Raw genomic sequence first — 23644 nt, forward strand, 5'->3', positions numbered from 1 at the left:
AATTCTCTATTAACCGGCAAAATTGATACTCCGAAAACAACACCTCAATAAGAACATAAGAAGTAGGAGCAGGAGTAGGCCATACAACCCCTCGGGCCTGCTCCGCCATTCAATAGGATCATGGCTGATCCGAATCTAGACTCGCGTCCACTTCCCTGCCCGCTCCCCGTAACCCCTAATTCCCTTATCTGCTAGGAAACTGTCTATCTCCGTTTTAAATTTATTTAATGTTGCAGCTTCCACAGCTCTCTGGGGTAGCAAATTCCATAGATTTACTACCCTCTGAGTGAAGAAGTTTCTCCTCATCTCAGTTTTGAAAGGGCAGCCCCTTATTCTTAGACTATGTCCCCTAGTTCTAGTCTCACCCATCAGTGGAAACATCCTCACCGCATCCACCCAATCAAGCCCCCCTCACAATCTTATATGTTTCAATAAGATCGCCCCTCATTCTTCTGAACTCCAATGAGTAGATTGGGTTATCGTTGCCCTTGGCAATAACCGGAAATGTGTCCGAGTCTCCCGCGGTGGCTGAGTTAGTCAGTTGCGGTAGTTCTCCAAACTGCCAGTACTCGGCTTCTTGGCGCTGTCGGAAGTCCGAACACCTCAATAACAGGAGTCTGACTCTCCCGTGCTGCCGGTAGTCTCTTTAACACAACATTCTGTAGGTGAGTACCCAATTATACTGCACATTTCGTGATTTAAAAAAAAAATTTGTTTGTTAAAAATAGCCTCGGTAGATAACCCTCTCCGTCATCCGGAATTTTTAATCAACCGGCACCATCCCTGTCCCGTCGGTGCCGGATACCAAAGAGTTTCCTGTATTGTCATCGGCTTGCCAGAGGTGAACGTCAGAAGTCAATTCTAAATTGTATGGATTCTCTGACCGACTTCAAGGATTGTGGGAAGATTGCCAAATCAGTGCTCAGCGTCAGACCTAACTGCTCTATCTCGCCTGAAAACCTAGATACGGTGAAAATGTTTAAACCATGGCAGGTGAAATTGATACCGCAGTCTCATGGATGAGAGTGGACTATCAGGAAGAAGCAAACTTGAAAAATTCAGAAGCATGATCCAGAAAATGCTGTTGGCCCAAATCCCACACCAGTTTGGATTGTCAAAGTCAATTCTAAGGAATTGGTCCCCTTATACAAACATGACGAGCAGCTGGTCCATCAAGCCTGCCCCACACTCATGATGGCCGGAGCATAATGACCAGATACTTCCTGCTTGTAATCACCTGTCATTTTGAATAATTTGAGTGGAAGTGAGCTAACATTGTGCCTATCCACAGAAAGATGATGGAATTTGGACCATGGGGATTACCTCCCACTGTCCCTCCTGCCCATTGTTTAAGGAGCTTGTGGAAACTGTACTGAATGAGAAGCTGTTTTGTCACCTTTATTGTAACAATCGAGTAGCCAATTTTACTTCACACCAAATTTGTTAACTTGCGACAACTTGTCTAATGGTATTGTTACTTTCGTCTCGGATAAGTGCTTTGTGCTTCTTACGTTAAAGGCACTTTTATACGTTGCAGTTCTTACATCTAGCATGGTCAGAGCTGTGCTTCTGTGTTATCAGTGATGTTTGGGATCCTGACCTTGTGGAACATCTGTTGAATTAAATTAGGCTCATGCCAGTGTCCAGTCTCCATGTCATCCTCTTGCTGTTTGTAAGCTGGAACCATTCTTTTTACAAATGATCTTGTCCAGAGCTACCAAACCACTCTAGGCAGACACAGATGGCTAATGAGAATTGTTACCTTTTAGCTTCAAGAATTAACTGTCCAGGAAGCTGGACTGTAGCGTTTACCACAAACCTTTCATCTATAAATGTCCTGAGATCTCCTTGGTTACAAACACGCAGCTCTTCAGTTTGGTCATATTATCTAGGTCAAGTAGGAGTAAGCATGTGGTGCAGACGCCTGGATAAGTTGACAGGAATCGGAGTACTCAACAACAACTTGTATTTATATAACGGCATTCACGCAGTAAAACGTACTCAAGAAACCTTTTAATAAAAACAGAAAATGCTGGAAATACTCAGCAGGTCGGGCAGCATCCGTGGCGAGAGAAACCGGGTTAACGTTTCAGGTCAACGATGAAAGGTCATCAACCTGAAACGTTAACTCTCTCTTTCTCTCTCCACAGATGCTGCCTGGCCTGCTGAGTATTTCCAGCATTTTCTGCTTTTATTTCAGATTTCCAGCACCCGCAGTATTTTGCTTTTGTGTTGGTGCTGAAGAAACCTTTGCTCTGCTTGTCACAATCGGTGACACCTGTGTTCTGCAAAGGCTAGAATCTGCCAGGGACAGGTTACTGTAGCCTTTTTGCTAGACTACAATAACATTTTGTTTCTTGCTTCTAGACTCCAAACTGTAGTCCCCTGCTCGTGTCCCAGTTCAGTACAGAGCAGAAATCTGGATCTGTCCGATTCGGCATCCCACCAAAAGTGCATTTATCTGCCGAGAGGAGCCCCTGTCCTTGTGTAGAATTATATAGAATGTACAGCACAGAAACAGGCCATTTGTCCCAACAGGTTCATGCACCACCCGAGCCTCCTCCCACCACTCTTCATCCAACCCTATCGGCATAATCTCTCTTCCTTTCTCCCTCATGTGTTTATCCAGCTTCCCCTTAAATGCATCTACGCTATTCGCCTCAACCACTCCCTGTGGCAGCGAGTCCCACATTCCTGTCCTGTTAAAATGTTTTGAATGCCGTGGCAGTATTCGCCGTGACACTCGAACCCTTTTGCTACTGTTCCATTCAGCAACAAGCCAAGCCATTTGTAAGATATTTTTGAGGTTAGGCCCTGGGTGTTCTAAAATAAGAGCAGAAAATGCTGGAATACACAACTGGTCAATCAACACCTGGAAAAAAGAGAAGACAGATTAACATTGGGTCTAGACCTCCGAGGTGGAGGTCCTACCATTAGCCCAGCTGACTGACCATTGGCCTATTTTTAGCACAAAATGGATTGAAGGTGGGACCTTTCTTATCTGGGTGTCAGCTACTTGCTGGATAAACTCAATGAGCCACCAGGGGAGCTGGGATATCTGATAACTACCCATATGTGCTTGTGCAGTAACTTCATCCATCAGCTTATTATCACTCCTGTGAATGGGCTACTAAGACACTGAAGCATTTGTTAAGTAAGTGTGGGTCATTCCGTACTGATTAGAATCACAGACGTACAACAAAAGAGTGCATGGTGACCTTGGATTACTGCAGGGTGCTTAACCCTTTGTGCCAGCCGAATATCAAGTTATTTGGTCGTTTTTCTGCCCTTTCACTTTTAACATTTACAGGTAATGAGAAACTCCATTAAAAGGCCTTTAATTTCCTACACAAATAGTAGCACAGTATACTGTCCGATATTGTCACATGATTGAACATAGCTCCCAAATCGTCTCCGATCAGTGTTAAAGTGTAAAAGCAATTCATATTTCATGGTTCACACACCACTGGGGTGATCTATCACTGGATCGTGTTCTCTGGAAAGAAAACCTCTTCTGTACGATCCCATGCCACTATTCGAAGATGATCAGTGAGTTCTCCAGGTGTCTTGGCCAATGTTCCTTACTCAACCAATGCCACCGAAAGATTGATTAACTGGTCATTCATCTCCTCTACTGTTTATGGGATCTTTCTGTGTAGGGTGGATGCAATGTTTTCTGGCATTAAAAGTAACTAACTGCACTTCAAAAGTAGTTGATTGATTGTGTGAAGTGTTTTAATGGGTTTCCAAGGTGCTGCATAAACCCAGCTCTTCTGCCACCTGAGTGGAATTCTGTTCAGTGCTGTACAGGTCTGCACTTCACTTGACAACGTGACTCAGAAGGTCATGAGTTAGCATTTCATTGTGGAATTCCAGCGATGTCCTGCACACTGTTCCCCTCTGTTCCAACATGATGCTGAACGGCGCCAGAACAGAGCATGAAACTATGTATTAATGGATTCAATGCCAGTAATGTTGGGATATAGCATTGGATTGCCTAATCAATCACATGATCCACGGTTAACACACAAAATCTCAAAAGATTAGTTTGCATTATTACACACTAGGGTTGCAAAATTCTGGGAATTTTTAAAAGAGGAAACTTTCCATGGGAATTTATGGGAATTTTGAGTGTTTTTGCACACTGATGGTTTTTGTCTCTGACCCTTATATTATCTTTGTCGTCAAAATAGACACTGTTCCATACAAATAAAAACAGGCTTTCAAAACTTTATTTAGGTTATAATTTTGAACTTTATTGAACCCCCACAAAAAAGACCCATCTAAAATAAAATAAAAAGAGCGTCAGCTTATTTAGCCTGTAATTTGTCCTTATTTTGTCCCTTTGTGTCTTCTACTCATGAGTCTTCTACTCCTCATTGCTCCTCCTGATTCTCTGACTCTGGCTCTGATGTGTCCATTTCCTCCTCTGTGTCAGTGTCTAGCTGTGTGGTGGACACTTCTGTATCTGGCTCAATAAGTTGTAGGTTCGCCCGGATAGCCACCAGTTTCTCCACTCTCTTGTTAGTCAGCCTGTTGCGCACCTTTGTATGCGTATTCCCAAAAAGTGACCAGTTTCGTTCAGTGGCCGCTGATGAAGGTGGGATTTGGAGTATCACCGATGCAATAGGTGACAGGGCCTCAGATGCACAAAGTCCCTTCCACCAGGTATGTGCACTGATATGCTTGCATGATTCCCATATCCCATCCCCATTCCAAAGACCTTGCTTGGTAGAGAACTTTGCCAGACTTCCCAGAACTTTTGCCCACATCCAGATTGAGATGGTGTGAGAGGGTAGAAATCACACTGTAAGCGCTGTTGATCTGTTCTCCAGAAAGTATTGGTCTCCCAACATGCTTTGGGTCCAGCATGTATGCTGCAGCATGAATCGGCTTGACACAAAATTCTTGACGCGTCTGTATGAATTGAACAATTGCCTTCTCCTCTGCTTTGAGCAGCAGGGATGTGGGTAGGGCAATGCTGATTTGTTCTTTTAAATCAGTAAAAAGCCTGAGAACATCTGACAAGACAGCGTCATCTCCTTCAATCTGAGCAATTGCAGATGCTACTGGTGAGAGTAGTTTAAGGCTGCTAACCACTCTCTCCCAAAACACATCATCCAGCAGTATTTTCTTGATGGTGGTTTCCATATCCCCAGACTGGGATATTGCCATTTCTTGCAGCGACTCCTTACCCTCCAGAAGGCTGTTGTACATTATGACAACACCACCCCATCTAGTGTTGTTGGGCAGCTTCAGTGTGGTGTTCTTGTTCTTTGTCATTTGCTTGGAGTTGTAGGTTGCTGCAACTACCTGTTTTCCCCTGACATACTTAACAACTTGCTTGGCTCTCTTGTACAGTGCTTCCATGGTTCTCAAACCCATGATGTCCTTGAGGAGCAGGTTAAGCCCATGAGCTGCGCACCCAATAGACGTAATATGAGGGTAGGCCTCCTCCACTTGAGCCCAAGCAGCCTTCATATTCGCAGCATTGTCAGTAACTACTGCAAAAACCTTTTGTGATCCAAGATCGTTGATGACCGCTTTCAGCTCATCAGCAATGTATGTGCCTGTGTGCCTGTTGTCCTTCGTGTCTGTGCTCCTGAAGAACACTGGGAGAGGAGTGGAGACGATGCAGTTTATGATGCCCTCCCCTCGTACATTTGACCACCCATCTGAGATAACTGCAACACAGTCTGCCATCGCTATCGTTTCTTTGAGCTTTCCTTGGACTCTGTTATACTCAGCCTCCAGCAAATAAGTAGACAAAGCATGTCTGGTGGGAGGACAGTATGCAGGGCGAATAACATTGAAAAATCTCTTCCAGTACACATTGGCTGTGAGCATGAGGGGTGAGCCTGTTGCATATACAGCTCGAGCAAGGCACTCATCTGCATTCTTCTGGCTATGGTTATCCATTGTATCAAAGAACCTTCCAAGTGGGCCAGGAGTTGCTGATGATAAGGAGCCTGATGCTGAATGAGAACCATCATCTTCTTGAATGGAAGCAGAGGAACTCTGGGCTGACTGCTGTGAGCTTTGAGTGAAGTTGTTGCATTTGGATAAATGCTGCTGCATCTTTGTGGCATTCTTTATATATGGCTTTCTGCAGTGTTTGCACATGTACACAGTCTTTCCATCTTTAATGCCTGGGGTAAAATGCTTCCACACATCCGACGGTAAACGTGGCATTGTTCTATGCAGAGAAATAAAGGGCATTCATCTCTGTCGAACTGCGGTCGATCAGCACGATTGCAACAGGGTGAGTGCATTTTTGCTGATGCTCCATGTGATGGAAGCATGACCTGTACACACACGACGCTACATCACCAATAGTGTATTATTTTGTATATTTTAAATTGAAGGACAACAGAGTTCAACAAGTAACTGGTTTATTTGGTATAAAGTCTGATTTACTTACTGCATCATCACAACATCAGCAGAAAACAAAATGACTTCCCTCAGGACCCCTAACCTGGATCTTAAAAAAACTATAGCAGTCTTACAGATGCCTGCAGGCCAATCACAATTCGATATGCAAATATTACAAATAGAGGGAGCTAATCGCTCATCCAACCAATCAGGACACATTTGTTCACAGTCACACACAAAACTTGTAATTATTAAAACAAGCCAAGTAAGAAGATAAACACATATTGATTAAGAAATTCCTTAATAATTAAGATTCCATCTCTGTTAGTAATTTTAAGAGAGGACCTGTGGGGGGAAAAAAAAGAAAGAAATACAAAAAAAACTATTATGCTAGCATGTCCTTTTTTGGGCAAAATTCCCAAGCTAAAATTTCCGGAAATTTACCGGAAACTTTCCACCCCTTTGCAACCCTATTACGCACAAACAATATTACAGTTTTGAATACACATTGAAGTGTGGCGTGTGCTTTTGAGTGAGCGAGCCCTTGGTGGGATTGTTTTCCGAGTGACTTGGTTGTTGCAGCCACGATTCTACCCTGGGTACGGCATCATTCTGTGTGTCTGCTGGTGGAGATGTGTGCTGGAATGGGTGTGAGTAGGGCCATGTGAGTTTTTTTTTCCCACAGCTGCAACAGTAAAATCAGCCATTTTTCACCAGCTTGCCCAGGTGTTTCCAGAAGTACGGCCCCCATTAATTTATACTGGGCTGGTTGGGGTAGTTTATCAAAACTCAACCTGCCTTTGTTTGTGTAGCATAACAGGTAAAGTAACAACCTGAAAGTCAGTGACCTGGGGCTCAGTGCCCAGTGGCGTGGTAGGATGGAGGCTGCTGCTGGTGGTTTATCACGTGGTGGATTCCTGAATTCCGCGGTACCATGCATTCATTAGGAAAGGATATTTTTGAACAGCAAGACCTGGTTGGTGTTTGCATGCTGATTCCTCTTCACCACCCTGACCTAGTTGGTTATCCCTCATCATTGGCACTCTGCAGCTCCCTTTTAAAATGAAATGTTGAGTTTTTGAGTTTGTGTAAGATGTACAGGCCCAGCCTTGTATAAAAAAAAAATCAGAAGTTTTTGTCTGCTGTGCGGCAGGTGCCTTTTAACATCATTTCTTATTTCGTCTTTCGGATGAGATGTTAAACCGAGGCCCCACCTGCCCTCTCAGGTGGATGTAAAGGATCCCATGGCACTATTGGAAGAGGAGCAGGGGGAGTCCTCCCTGGTGTCCTGGGCCAATATTTATCTCTCAATCAACATCACTAAAACAGATGATCTGGTCATTATCACATTGCTGTTTGTGGGAGCTTGCTGTGCGCAAATTGGCTGCCGCGTTTCCCACATTACAACAGTGACCACACTTCACAAAGTACCTCATTGGCTGTAAAGCGCTTTGGGACGTCCCGAGGATGTGAAAGGCGCTATATACAGTAAGCTCTTTCGTATCCGGCACCTACGGGACCAGGATGGTGCCGGTTTATGGAAAATGCCAGATAACGGAGAGGTAGGCAATTTTTAACACAAAAAATAAAAACCACTGACTAACTCGGCCACCGCAGGAAACTCGGATTCTGAAAAACGAAAAATGGAAGGATTCGGCAAGATTACCAGTTATCTATTTTGTCGGGTGTTAAAGAATTCCGGATGATGAAGTGCTGTTTAAACAAGAGTTTACTGTAAATGCAAGTCTTTTTATAATTTAAATTTGAGAGCGTAATACAGATAAGTGTATTAGCAAGGATAAATTTTGGGGGGTGAATATTGGGTGTGCTGAAACCAGGTATTCTTAAAATATGCAGTAATAAATGGCAAAAGTGCAGAGTATATTCGCTAAAGTATTACCAGCGATGAGCAACTTGGATATGAAGAGCGACTTTGAGAAGTTAGGGCTTTGTTCACTGGCACTGCAAAGGATAAGGCGGGTGGGACCTGATTGCTGGAGATCTTAAAGATCATGAAGACTTACAGGGTAAATAATAGAATTATTTCCACTGCTTGGTGAGATGACAAGAGAGCACAAATTTACGGAATCGCAAAAAGAATTGAAAGCGAATGTAGAAAAGAAATTGTCACACCAGACTGATTATAATGTGGAATTCTCTGCTGCAAATCATTGGTGAAGCAGGGTTCCAAATCTTTTAAGGAAATGAAGCACTCGACGGCTATGGGAGGGAGTAGCTGTGTGGGCTTAGACTAGATGGCTCATGAAGAAAACAGTGCGATTGATGGGCTGAATGGCCTATGTCTGATTAATATTCTATGGTTCTAGCAAGGCTTTACAGTATCAGTGATTCGTTTTAGCATTTGGATTTACTTTCTGCATAAGCAGTCGGCTTGATTAAAAATCCCAATGTACACATTGATTGAACTTCATCGTCGGATCGCCCCTGTTTCCCGATTGTTTTGCCCTGTGTTTGCATAAAGCAGATTACAAAGAAAAATGACAGTTACACCAGTAATGGGAGCCAAAGTCATTCAGAGAGAGCAATATGCTTCAAACATTTAGAATTGGGCTTCAAAAAGACTTGCATTTATACAGCACCTTGTTATGTTTGAGATTTTGAAAAGCATTTTGTATACGTTGAATTACTGTGAAGTGCAGTGACTTGTTATGAATGCAAATGCGGAAGCAAATTTGCATGCTGCAAGATCGCACAAACCGCAATGAAAGGAATGAATAACTAATCTAACTTTTTTCGTAAGTGTTGATGGCGAAATGTTTGACAGGAGCACAGATGAGGGAGGCCGTTCAGCCCATCTAACTGGTTTAGCCATCCATCGCCAGATCTGGCTGGTCCACATCAAGCAATTGGGCTGCTCTCTCTCCACTCCCAAACCCGTTCACTACTCCAGGATCGTCCTGGAAAGTAAAGTTAAGCCCTGGCTGCTTTTCTACACAATCGCACTTTATTCTTGACCTCTCGGCAGTCTTTTACACGATCGACACACCATCCTCTTTAAGCCTGTCTCCATTGCCGCCTCCACCCTCCCCTCCAACAACAACTGCAAGCAGTGACTTGTTTGCAACTAAGATTGAGTTCAGCTGCGTTTGCTACATCCACCCCTACCTTTTTCCCACCTAGCCCTGAACCCGCGTCATTCGCTCCTATCTCCCCTCATACCCTCTCTGACCTCGCCTTGTCCATGGGACCCACCTCCTGCTGTCTTAACCCCATTCTCACTAAACTGCTGACCTCTCAACTTCCCTTCTTAACCCCGATGTTAGCTGACATTACAAATGGTTCTCTCTCCTCTGGTACTGCCCTCCTCCCTTTCAAAACCATCATTATCCCCTTTTCAAAATAAAACCCACCCTGACCCTTCTGTCCTTGTTAAACTACTGCCTCATCTCCAACCTCCCTTTTCTCTCAAGTCCTTGAACGTATTGTAACCAATGTTCCCTTTAAGCTGCCCAGCGCTCCGGAGGTCCCGCGCAGGCAACTTGCCGGCTTTTTATTTATAATGATAAAACCGCGCATGCGTGGAAATTTGAATGGGTCGCACAGCCTGCTAAAGGAACCCACCCCCCCGAAAAAACTAGAGAGAACCATTACACTTTACACCTAATCCCAGCCTATTACCATCTCGTCTAGCTTCTAATCTCTTTTACTTCTTTTGGTTCTTTTATTCTTTTGTCCGATCGCAGCCCTGCCTTCGATCTAGTTCCTTTTCTCTCCAGTTTTGAAGAAGGGTCAAACCCGAAACGTCAACTCAAATTTCTCTCCACGGATGTTGCCTGACCTGCTGAGTTTTTCCAGCATTTTCTGTTGTTATTATAGAGAGAACATTGATTGTCACCTCAAATTTGTGCCTATCTTTCCCGCATCTCCAGGTTCAAGCGCCAACTTCCCCTCCTTGTCTCAACCTCTCGGCAGCCTTTGACACAGTCGCCCACCCTATCCTTCTCCGGCGCTGCTCTGAAATTTTCTATCAGAATGAGACTCACCTAGCTGTAGCAATAGCTGCTGTTCACGCCCCCGTACCATTATTTTGGCCCACTCCTCTTCACTGCCCCTTGGCAACATCATCTGCAGACACAGGGTCAGGTGCCACATGTACGCTGATCACATCCAGTTCTACCACTCTTGACCCCTCCACTGCCTCTGTTTAGTCAGATTGCTGGTCTGACATCCAATGTTGAATGAGGCACAATGTCCTCAAGTTAAACATTGGGAGGGCCATAGCCATTATCTTTGGCCGCTGCTCGAAACTCCATACCCTTTCAGTTGATTCCATCCCCTCCCTGGACACTGAACAGGTTGAACTTGACTGTTTGCAATCTCAGCGTCTTATTTGACCCTGAGCTGAGCTTCAACATCTAGATGGAAGCAACTGCCTACTTCCACCGATATGATATCACCCCTCTCCGCCCCTGCCTCCGCCCATCTGCTGCTGAAACCCTCACCCATGCTCTTGTGATATCACCCCTCTCCGCCCCTGCCTCTGCCCATCTGCTGCTGAAACCCTCACCCATGCTCTTGTGATATCACCCCTCTCTGCCCCTGCCTCTGCCCATCTGCTGCTGAAACCCTCACCCATGCTCTTGTGATATCACCCCTCTCCGCCCCTGCCTCTGCCCATCTGCTGCTGAAACCCTCACCCATGCTCTTGTGATATCACCCCTCTCTGCCCCTGCCCCTGCCTCTGCCCATCTGCTGCTGAAACCCTCACCCATGCTCTTGTGATATCACCCCTCTCCGCCCCTGCCTCCGCCCATCTGCTGCTGAAACCCTCACCCATGCTCTTGTGATATCACCCCTCTCCGCCCCTGCCTCCGCCCATCTGCTGCTGAAACCCTCACCCATGCTCTTGTGATATCACCCCTCTCCGCCCCTGCCTCCGCCCATCTGCTGCTGAAACCCTCACCCATGCTCTTGCCACCTCCAGACTCGACTATTCCAACGCTCTTTTGGCTGGCCTCCCATCCGACACCCTCCGAAAACGTCAGCTCATCCAAAACTCTGCCCGTATCCTAGCCCGTACCAAGTCCCGCTGAACCACCACCCCTGTGCCCGCTGACCTACATTGGCTCCCAGTCCCCCAACACCTCAGATTTAAAATTCTCATCCTTGTGTTTAAATCCCTCCATGACCTCGCCCCCTCCCTATCTCTGTAACCTCCTCGGAACTCTGTTACTCCAGCTCTGGCCTCTTGTGCATCCCCCACTCCTTTTGCCCTACCATTGGCGGCCGTTCCTTCAGCTGTCTAGGCCCGAATTTCCTCCCTAAACCTCTGCCTCTCCACCTCCTTTTAAGTCTCTTCTTAAAACCTAGCTCTTCGACCAAGATTTTAGTCACCCCTCCTTGTATCTCCTCTTTGGATTGGCTTTTTTTTGACTACGCTTTTGCGAAACACCTTGGGATATTTTTCTATGTTACTGACAGCGCTGGTTGTGCTACTTGCTGGGACCCCAGCTCTCCATCCTTGCAATGAACATAGCCAGTTCAGCAGTGAGGACAAAATCGACATAACACTTCTTCTTGGCATCTGCCTGCCAGGCAAATGGTAAAAGTAAGAGTTCTAGGAACCTGGGTGTCTGCACGCACATGCTGTACTAGTAAGCTTGTGGGTAGTCAGGTCTGGATCATGGTTAACCCCACGTGGTTGTGATGCTTAGCTGCTAACTTGTGACCTGTGCTAGTAAGGCCACTGCTCTAAATAGGCAAATCCAGGTCATTGTAGCCAGTTGTAAAATGCTGAGCACAGAGGACGGTTATAATTGCTTGTAAATTTCAGACTCTAGCTGAGTGACTTTATTTGTATCGAAGATTATTTTGCATCACTTGTAAGACAGGCGCATGCTACTAGTCACGTGACTCTTACTGTATTGCAGTGTTGTAACTACCTATACAAGAAAGAACTTGCTTTAACTAGCACCGTTTGACTTCCTCAAAACATCCCAAAATATTTCACAACCAATGACTGTATTTGAAGTGTAGTCATTTTGTTATGTAGGTAAAGCTGGCAGTCAGTTTGAGCACAACAATTGAGATGAATAACCAGGTAATCTGTTTATGGTGGTGTTGGTTGAAAAAAAGAAAGACTTGCATTTATGTTGCGCCTTTCACAACCTCAGGATGTCCCAAAGTGCCTTACTGCCAATTACGCATTTGTGAAGTGTGGTCATTGTTGTTACGTAGGAAGCATGGCAAGCTTTGCAGGGATACACCCACTCACACTGGTAAGCTTCCTGTTGCTTGTCTAGCTAGGACCATCCTAACTGTTCAGATAAGTCAAGTGGGAAGAATCCTGAAGAGACTGGTGTTCGGGTGGGCGCAGGGGTGAAGAAGAGAGCGGGAGACTAGGGACTGGGGGTCAGGAGGTTGGGGCATGGGGTGGGCTGGGCACGGGCTGGCACCTGCAGAGCCGGTAGCAGCAGCAGGGTGAGTGAAACCTGGGACCTGTACTGTGGGTAAACTGTGAAAGATTGTTTCCACTGGTGAGCAAATGGGGAACAAGAGGATGGAGACTGAAGATTCTCGCTGCGCTTGAGGAGCATCACAATCTCCAATACATGGAAGAGAAAGATGCAGGAGGGCAGAGTCTGGCCAGCAGCGGCCCATAGTAGTGCTGTGGCCTTGGGAGGTGTATGTGTGCTCCTCCAGAGTCTGGCCAGCAGCGGCCCACAGTAGTGCTGTGGCCTTGGGAGGTGTATGTGTGCTCCTCCAGAGTCTGGCCAGCAGCGGCCCATAGTAGTGCTGTGGCCTTCACACAGAAATCACAGAAACCCCACAGTGCAGATAGAGGCCATTTCGGCCCATCGAGCCTGCACCGACACATATCCCACCCGATCCCTGTAACCCCTACACCAACACATATCCCACCCTATCCCCGTAACCCCACGTATTTAATCCCCCTAACACTAAGGGTCAATTTATCATAGCCAATCAACCTAACCCGCACATCTTTGGACTTGGGCGGTGTGTGTGTGCTCCTCCAGAGTCTGGCCAGCAGCGGGAAATTAATGGTGGGAAATATGGAGATGGCAAAAACACTGAATGAATATTTTACATCAGTCTTTACAGTAGAGGACACCAAGAATATCCCAACACTTGACAAGCAGGGGGCTATAGGGGGGGAGGAGCTAAATACGATTAAAATCACTAAGGAAGTAGTACTTGGTAAAATAATGGGACTCAAGGCGGATAAATCACCTGGACCTGATGGCTTACATCCCAGGGTTTTGAGGGAAGTGGCGGTAGGGATTGTGGATGCATTGGTAATAATCTTCCAAAACTCCCTGGACTCAACAAAGGTCCCGGCAGACTGGAAAACTGCTAATGTAACACCCTTATTTAAAAAGGGCAGTAGACAGAAGGCTGGAAACTATAGACCGGTTAGCCTAACATCTGTGGTAGGTAAAATTTTGGAGTCCATTATTAAGGAGACAGTAACAGGACATTTGGATAATCATAATTTAATAAGACAAAGTCAGCATGGTTTTATGAAGGGGAAGTCATGTTTGACAAATTTGCTGGAGTTCTTTGAGGAAGTAACATATAGGGTGGATAAAGGTGAACCAGTGGACGTAGTGTATTTAGACTTCCAAAAGGCATTTGACAAGGTGCCACACAAAAGATTATTGCTTAAGATAAAAAATCACGGGATTGGGGGTAATATTCTGGCATGGATAGAGGATTGGCTATCTAACAGAAGGCAGAGAGTTGGGATAAATGGTTCATTCTCAGACTGGCAATCAGTAACCAGTGGGGTTCCGCAGGGGTCAGTGCTGGGTCCCCAACTCTTTACAATCTATATTAACGATTTGGAGGAGGGGACCGAGTGTAACACGTCAAAGTTTGCAGATGATACTAAGATGGGAGGGAAAGTAGTGAGTGAGGAGGACATAAAAAACCTGCAAGGGGACATAGACAGGCTAAGTAAGTGGGCAGAGATTTGGCAGATGGAATACAATACTGGAAAGTGTGAGGTTATGCACTTTGGCAGGAAAAATCGTAGAGCAAGTTATTATCTTAATGGCAAGAAACTGGAAAGTACTGAAGTACAAAGGGATCTGGGGGTCCTGGTGCACGAAACTCAAAAGGTTAGTATGCAGGTGCAGCAAGTGATTAAGAAGGCCAATGGAATGTTGGCTTTCATTGCTAGGGGGATAGAATATAAAAATAGGGAGGTATTGCTTCAGTTGTACAAGGTATTGGTGAGACCGCACCTGGAATACTGCATACAGTTTTGGTGTCCATACTTAAGAAAGGACATACTTGCTCTCGAGTCAGTACAAAGAAGGTTCACTCGGTTAATCCCGGGGATGGGGGGATGGACATATGAGGAGAGGTTGAGTAGATTGGGACTCTACTCATTGGAGTTCAGAAGAATGAGAGGCGATCTTATTGAAACATATAAGATTATGAAGGGGTTGGATCGGGTGGATGCAGGGAGGATGTTCCAGATGATGGGTGAAACTAGAACTAGGGGGCATAGTCTTAGAATAAGGGGCTGCTCTTTCAAAACTGAGATGAGGAGGAACTACTTCACTCAGAGGGTGGTAGGTCCATGGAATATGCTGCCCCAAAAAGCTGTCGAAGCTACATCATTACATAAATTTAAAACAGAAATAGACAGTTTCCTAGTAGAAAAGGGATTTAAGGGTTACGGGGAGCGGGCAGGAATTTGGACATGAGTCTAGGTTCGGATAGGTCATGGCCCTGTGGGTAGCGGAGCGGGCCCAGGGGCCGTGTAGCCTGATCCTGCTCCTGTTTTCGTGTGTCTAATGCTGTTAGATTCAGGAGATAGTCCTGTCATAGTGGATTGGCGGTTAGGATCAGATCAGCCATGATCTTATTGAATGGCGGAGCAGGCTAGAGGGGCCAATTGGCCTACTCCTGCTCCTATTTCTTATGTTCTTATGGCCCACAGTAGTGCTGTGGCCTTGGGAGGTGTATGTGTGCTCCTCCAGAGTCTGGTCAGCAGCGGCCCACAGTAGTGCTGTGGCCTTGGGAGGTGTGTATGTGCTCCTCCAGAGTCTGGCCAGCAGCGGCCCATAGTAGTGCTGTGGCCTTGGGAGGTGTGTATGTGCTCCTCCAGAGTCTGGCCAGCAGTGGCCCATAGTAGTGCTGTGGCCTTGGGAGGTGTATGTGTGCTCCTCCACGCTCCACAGAAGGGGACGTAATAACAAAAAAGAATTTCCCTGCCATTTCTTTAGCAGACTCCAGAGGTCCCTTTAGGCCGCTCCAGAACTGGAAAAACTTGCCGAAGCTTGCACGGTGCGTGTTCCAACTAGTTTTTCACCCATTTTGCAGCACCCTTCTTTGCATCTTTAAGTTGATCTAATGCTGATTTCAGCCAGCCGCCAGGGATGCCTTAAAACAGTTTGGATTAATATGGTGGCAGCCATGCTGCCGGTGCAGATAATGTGCAAGACCTTGTGCTCAAATTGATATACATTGAACCCATTTTACGCCCAGAAAATAGGCAAAAATGCATGCCAATTTCTACCCCAGTGTATCCAGATAACCTTTGCTGAATGTGGCCCATGCCAAGTGCCAGGATGTCGAATCAGGCCCACGATGTAAATTGAGTTGAACACCCCTGGTTTAATGTCTCATCCAAAAGACTGCTCCTTCAGCGCGCCCTCAGTACTGCACTGGGAGTGTCGGCCTGGATTATGGGCTCGGGTCTCTGGAGTGGGGCTCGAACCCACAACCTGACTCCAAGGCGAGAGTGCGACAAATGAACCAAGGAGAGACTCCAGTAACAGTGCACTACTAATATTCTGGTACAGTGAGCATGTTTCAGCACCTGGCTGCCAGTGTTCTGATTCTTGCCAGTGTTGTCCTGTGTAATTAAAACATAAACCGAGCAGCTCCGAGTTCATCAGTCACTGAGCACGGCACAGTGATCACTCTTCCTATCTTCTGGAGTTTTCTATATTAGTGTAATGTGTGCAATGGTATTGTGATACAGTAAGCAATCTCTTCGAGTTGATTTGAACTGTGTAATCCTGCATGTTATGACTTGTTTTCCTTTTATTAATCCTCAGTACACCCTATGGTTCAAGACCATCTCGACGCCCAGACAGCTGGCACGATCGTGATGGAGGGCCCTCCAGCATTCAGGTTACAGTGAAGCAAAATTCGGAGAGAAGTGCAAGTAACAACACAAATACACGGAAAAACTGGTTTAAAATCACTGTAGGTATTTATTTTGGGACTGCCCTGTCTTTGCTGTTCTGTTGTGTACATTTGAAGCGTAACTGCTATGTGGCTCGGGGTGGGCAAATGAGCGAATCTGGGCAGAGTGACTTTTGTTGTAAATCTCCTTTTTGAGAAGTTGAAATGTAACCATTTTCTTTCAGCGGAGAATTCTTTTCCATCTCTTCCCATGCAGATTGCTTGCTCCCTTGCATCTTCTCAATCTCATCCCTTCCTTTCCTAAAGGACTTGGGTGGGTGTGCAGCTCTGTGAATGCCGTTAGACCTCTGGCCCCTTGTGCAAGTTTTTAACAGGGTACGGGAGTGTAGTGGTTATTTTACTGGACTAGTAATGCAGAGTCCTGGACTCATAATCTAGAGAATGCGAGTTCAGCTCCCACCGTGGCAGTTTGAACATTTGAATTCGATGACGAAAGAGATAGAAAGTAAGATGAAACAGAAAAAGAGCGGGTATGACCAATGTCCGGTTGAAAATACAAGTGAGAATCAGGCTGAATATAGAAAGTTCAGAGGGGAAGTGAAAAAGATTAATAAGAGCAAAGCGAGAGTATGAGAATAGATTGGCAGCTAACATAAAAAGGAATTCAAAAGTTTTCTATAAGTATTTAAATAATAAATGGATAATAAAAGGAGGAGTGGGGCCGATTAGGGACCGAAAAGGAGACCTGCGCATGGAGGCAGAGAGTATGGCTGAGGTACTAAATGAGTACTTTGCATCTGTCTTCACCAAGGAAGAAGGTGCTGCTAAAGTCATAGTGAAAGAGGAGGTAGTGCAGATACTGGATGAGAGAAGAATTGATTGAGGAGGTACTAGAAAGGCTGTCTGAGCACAGAGTTGATATCACCGGATGGGATGCGTCCTAGGATGCTGAAGGTGATTAAGGAGGAAATCGCGGAGGTACTTGCCATAATCTTCCAATCCTCCTTGGATACGGGGGTGGGGCCAGAGGACTGGGGAATTGTAAGTGTTTCACCCTTGTTCAAAATAGGGTGTAAGGATAAACCCAGCAACTACAGGCCGGTCGGTAGTGGGGAAGCTTTTGGAAACGATAATCAGGGACAAAGTTAAGTCACTTGGACAAGTGTGGATTAATTAAGGAAAGCCAGCACGGATTTATTAAAGGAAAATCGTGTTTAACTAACTTGATCGAGTTTTTTGATGAGATAACAGAGAGGGTTGACGTGGTGTATGTGGACTTCCAGAAGGCGTTTGATAAAGTGCCACATACAGGAAACTCTTTGGTATCCGGCACCGACGGGACCGGGATGGTGCCGGTTGATTAAAAATTCCGGATGACGGAGAGGGTTATCTACCGAGGCTATTTTTAACAAACAAAGAGTCAGACTCCTGTTATTGAGGTGTTCGGATTTCTGACAGTGCCAAGAAGCCGAGTAGTGGCAGTTTGGAGAACTACCGCAACTGACTAACTTGGCCACCGCGGGGGACTCGGACTCGGCAACATTTCCGGTTATTGAGGTGTTTTCAGAGTATGAATTTTGCCGGTTAATAGAGAATTCCAGATATTTAGGTGCCGTTTAAACAAGAGTTTCCTGTAATAGGTTTGCCAGCAAAGTTGAAGCCCATGGAATAAAATGGACAGTGGCAGCATGGATACAAAATTGGTTAAGTGACCGAGAGTAGTGGTGAACGGTTTTTCGGACTGGAGGAAGGTGTTCCCCAGGGGTCGGTACTAGGATCACTGCTTTTCTTGATATATATTAATGACTTGGACTTGGGTGTACAGGGCACTATTTCAAAATTTGCAGATGAGACAAAACTTGGAAGTATAGTGAACAGTGAGGAGGAGAGTGATAGACTTCAAGAAGACAGACAGGCTGGTGGAATGGGCGGACACGTGGCAGATGAAATTTAACGCAGAAAAGTGTGAAGTGATGCATTTTGGTAGGAAGAACGAGGAGAGGCAATATAAACTAAAGGTTACAATCCTAAAGGGGGTGCATGAACAGAGAGACCTGGGGGAATGTGCACAAATCATTGAAGGTGGCAGGGCAGGTTGAGAAAGTGGTTTAAAAAAACATACGGGATCCTGGGCTTCATAAATAGAGATATAGAGTACAAAAGCAAGGAAGTTACAATGAACCTTTATAAAACGCTGGTTTGGCCTCAACTGGAGTACTGTGTCCAATTCTGGGCACCGCACTTTAGGAAGGATTTGAAGGCCTTGGAGAGGGTGCAGAAAAGATTTACAAGAATGGTTCCAGGGATGAGGGACTTCAGTTACGTGGATAGACTGGAGAAGCTGGGGTTGGTCTCCTTGGAGCAGAGAAGGTTGAGAGGAGATTTGATAGAGGTGTTCAAAATCATGAGGGGTCTAGACAGAGTAGATCGAGAGAAACTGTTCCCATTGGCGGAAGGGTCGAGAACCAGAGGACACAGATTTACGGTGATTGGCAGAAGAACCAAAGGCGACGTAAGAAAAAACCTTTTTACGCGACGAGTGTTTAGGATCTGGAATCCACTGCCTGAAAGGGTAGTGGAGGCAGGCTCAATCGTGGCTTTCAAAAGGGAATTGGATAAGTTCCTGAAGGAAAAAAATGTCCAGGGCTACGGGGAAAGGGCGGGGAAGTGCTCTTGCAGAGAGCTGGCACGGGCTCGATGGGCCGAATGGCCTCCTTCTGTGCTGTGACATTCTATGAATTCAGTTTTTTAATCTTAAGTTGGCATCAAAAGTGACCGTGGAGCTGTCGGATTTTCTATATGTGGCTTCAGTCTCACACAGACGTAGTTGACTCTTCACTGCCCTCTGAAGTGGCCTAGCACGCCACTCAATTGTATGAAACTCTCTCTGGACTACTCTGGGTGGGCAATAAATCCCAGACTTGCCAGTGATGCCCCCATCCCGAGAATGTATTAAAATAAAATGTGTAAGCCCAGCCAGACATCTGTGATCCTGCTGTGTCTTAACAGCCACGCACATACATTACAGAAATGGGAATCTTGCGTGATTTCCCCTGTCCCCTTCTAATCCAGACACTATGATCCATTGTTGCACCCCGTGCTGTGTTCATCACAGAACTGTCTCATAACCTTACTGTATCCATTCCACATTTAATTAGTTGATGTTTTATAGTAAAGTTTAAACATTGGCCTTATAACCATCTGTTTTTAAAGTGTTCGTGCCATTTTACAATTATATTTATGCAAGAAAATGTTTACTTAAAATGGTTTGAAAATGATCATCGTAAATTAGCATTGTAAAGTTAAGAAATGTTGAATGAAACTGACGGCTAAATATTTTTGCTCTCTCATCAGATTCCCTTTGGAAAGAAATATGAAAAATCCTGGCTTTTGTCAAGCTTGCATACCATGTGCAGTGTTGCCTTTACTCCTATCCAGGTAGGAATCATGGCAGCTGCGCTTGTTTAGGACAAGCTAGAGTGTCAAGAAAATAGTACAGTACCAGCAAAATTAGATTTTTCGGGATTCAGTTAGGTACATTTAAAACTCGGAGGTAGGAATGGGAACTATGCAGTTTCTGCCCCTGGCCACTGCTCAGTGATTTCTGCCAGAAACTGTAAGGCTTGGAATTCTGGGCTTACCTGGATTGAGCTTGACCATGGTTCCCTACATGGATGAACAGCCTGTCGGCATTCACTGCCCACGGTATCCTAGCAAGAGTCAGCACTTGCAGGTGAGGGAAAGTTGGAGAGGGGTGGGAAGTATATTGTGCAGCGTGTGACTGCAGTGCGAACGATGTTGACTAGCAGCTAGTTAACATTTGCTGTTTTCAGTCAGGTTATTAGATTTAAAGTGTGTGACCCAATTAGGCTGAATTTGGGGTCAAGATCCATGTTCCATTCTAGTGCGACTAAAAATAGAATAAAAGGGCCCCACACACAAAGCCAATATCTCTTCGGGGGCAACTTAATTGGATAGCTGCAAATGACTGGCTTCAAAATGGGCTGTGAGCTCCACCTCACTTCCAGCATCGATTCTGATGGGGTAGGGAAACAGAATCTGAACTACTAAAGATGAAGAGTAGGGGAAAGACCGGGAATGAGACTAGGGAAGTGTTGAAGAGCTAGCGCCAGCGCAGGCATGGTGGGCCAGACAGCGTCCTCCCATCCTCCTAATTTCTGTGATTTCTATAAAAGGGGCATACTAATTGAATACCGAGCGAAATACCCACTTCGAGGTGTAAAATGCTTTAATCTGGATTGTGATGGTAGGATCCAGCCGCTGGATAAAAATATTTATGCAACATGTGTTCGGTTTACTCAACACTGCCACCAAGAAATCCACCAAAACTTTGTTTTTAAATTGTCAGGCCAAGAGGGTTTTGATTTTTTTTTAAAAGCTCACTTACATTTTGGGTTTTTCTTGGGGTGTTTTTCCCCTCCACCTGATGTCTAGCAAAATCCATGATGCCAAGTCCCGCTGATAATGAGAAACGAATAAATGAATTTTAAACTGGGTACATATTGTATATAAAACAAGTCTTGCATTTCTACAGCGCCTTTCACGACCACCGGACATCCCAACGCACTTTATGGCCAATTAAATACTTCTGAGGCGTAGCCACTGTTGTAATGTAGAAAACGCGGCAGCCAATTTGTGCACAGCAAGCTCCCACAAACAGCAATTTGATGCTGACTAGATCATCTGTTTTTAGTGATGTTGGTTGAGGGATAAATATTGGTCCCAGGACCCTGGGGAGAACTCCCCTGCTCTTCTTCCAATAGTGGCTGTGGGATCTTTGACATCCACATGAGAGGGCTGCTGTTTAACGTCTCATCCAAAAGCCGGCCCCTCCGACAGTGCGGCGCTCCCTCAGTACTGCCCCTCCGACAGTGCGGCACTCCCTCAGTACTGCCCCTCCGACAGTGCGGCACTCCCTCAGTACTGCCCCTCCGACAGTGCGGCGCTCCCTCAGTACTGCCCCTCCGACAGTGCGGCGCTCCCTCAGTACTGCCCCTCCGACAGTGCAGCGCTCCCTCAGTACTGCCCCTCCGACAGTGCAGCGCTCCCTCAGTACTGCCCCTCCGACAGTGCAGCGCTCCCTCAGTACTGCCCCTCCGACAGTGCGGCGCTCCCTCAGTACTGCCCCTCCGACAGTGCGGCGCTCCCTCAGTACTGCCCCTCCGACAGTGCAGCGCTCCCTCAGTACTGCCCCTCCGACAGTGCGGCGCTCCCTCAGTACTGCCCCTCCGACAGTGCGGCACTCCCTCAGTACTGCCCCTCCGACAGTGCGGCGCTCCCTCAGTACTGCCCCTCCGACAGTGCGGCGCTCCCTCAGTACTGCCCCTCCGACAGTGCGGCACTCCCTCAGTACTGCCCCTCCGACAGTGCGGCGCTCCCTCAGTACTGCCCCTCCGACAGTGCGGCGCTCCCTCAGTACTGCACTGGAGTGTCAGCCTAGATTATTGTGCTCAAGTCTCTGGGATGAATCACTCATAATGAATCACCTCAAAAAATTCTAACAGATTTGTCCAACACGATTTCCCTTTCATAAATCTGTGCTGACTCTGCCCAATCCTATTATTATTTTCTAAAGTGCCCTGTTATCACGTCCTTAATAATGGATTCTAGCATTTTCCCTATTACTGATGTCAGGCTAACTGGTCTGTATTTCCCCATTTTCTCTCTCCCTCCCTTGTTAAATAGTGGGGTTACATTTGTCACCTTCCAATCTGCAGGAACCGTTCTAGAATCTATAGAATTTTGGAAAATGACAACCAATACATCCACTATCTCTATAGCATGTAGGCTATCTGGTCATGGGGATTTATCAGCTTTCAGTCCTATTAATTTCTCCAGTACTATTATTTTTTTTACTAATACCAAGTTCTTCAGTTCCTCATTCTCCACTATATCCGGGAAGTTTTTTGCTTCGTCTTCAGTGTATTTGTTTAATTTCTCTGCCATTTCCTTATTCCCCATTATAACTCCTGTCTCAGACCCACATTTACTTTCGCAGTTGTGCAACTGGTGACACCATGTCGTTTATTTCCCAGGAGTGGGTGGTTTACCCGTGTGCAGCTGCACTCCGCTCAGTTGAAATGGTGGCCCTACTCAATTTAAGGCTGCTGTTTAAACTTCAGTGTATTTATCTTGGCAGCTTGGTTGCTTTCAGTGTTGTGTTTTCTGCTACTGGTGGTACAAAACTAAAATATAGTCTTGCAAATGTTCCATAAAATGCCTAAAAGAAAGCTTCTAGGACAACTTTCCCATTATTTGCATTTATCACCAATTGCCAGATCTTGATGCAACTGATTAAAATGTTTTAAACAGTGAGGCAATAGCCATAAAAAAAAAACTCTTTAAGGCCCACAATATCCAGACAGGGCAAGCTAACCAATGAGAAACACAGTGCAAATAGGAATGCGTTGCCTGATCTTTGAGGGCCAGATTCCCAGGGCCGGGGGCAAAATATAAATTCTAGAACTAGGGGGCATAGTTTCCGGATAAGGGGTCGGCCATTTAGGACTGAGATGAGATGGAATTTCTTCACTCAGAGGGCTGTGAATCTTAGGAATTCTCTACCCCAGAGGGCTGTGGAGGCTCAGTCGTTGAGTATACTCAAGACCGAGATCGATTTGGACTCTAGGGGAATCGAGGAATATGGGGATCGGGCGGGAAAGTGGAGTTGAGGTCGAAGATCAGCCATGATCTTATTGAATGGCGGAGCAGGCTCGAGAGGCCGAATGGCCGACTCCTGCTCCTATTCCTTATGGGCTCAAGGCTACAGATCGACAGCCCTGGTGTAGAGTACAGCTTTCGCTCCCTCCCCCCACATGTAGCTTGCTTTCCAGCTCGAGAGATGACTGCTGCAGGGGTGCAGCTCCCTGGGTGCCTGCAACCTGTCGGAACCTTGCCCAATGAGCGAGTGGGAACTTTCAGCTGAACCTGTTCATGTCCAGATATGTTCACCTTTCAGCTTTTCAATTGAGTCATTTTAAAAACGGGCTGTTGTTCCGGACAAGCCAGGAAGTTATGGTAAGCCTTTATAAATCACTGGTTAGGCCTCAACGCGTTGTGATCTGGAATGCACTACCTGAAAGTGTGGTGGAAGCAGGTTCAGTCG

The 23644-nt window shown here is 45.9% G+C and overlaps 1 protein-coding gene across 2 annotated transcripts in view; it reads left to right on the plus strand.

Moving 5' to 3' along the window:
* The window catches only part of LOC147092825 (nuclear RNA export factor 1-like), an 85465-nt gene that overhangs the window by 23905 nt on the left and 37916 nt on the right, over positions 1-23644 (plus strand). For both annotated transcript variants that reach the window (XM_085976076.1, XM_085976077.1), the window contains 2 exons: positions 16428-16578; positions 19873-19956. In XM_085976076.1, coding sequence (XP_085832202.1) covers positions 16428-16578; positions 19873-19956 — 235 coding nt within the window. The remainder of the gene's footprint in view (positions 1-16427; positions 16579-19872; positions 19957-23644) is intronic.

The sequence above is a fragment of the Somniosus microcephalus genome, unplaced genomic scaffold, assembly GCF_052327205.1.
Source record: "Somniosus microcephalus isolate GS21.2 unplaced genomic scaffold, FLI_Smic_1.0 unresolved_chr2, whole genome shotgun sequence".
Classification (NCBI taxonomy): Eukaryota; Metazoa; Chordata; class Chondrichthyes; order Squaliformes; family Somniosidae; genus Somniosus; species Somniosus microcephalus.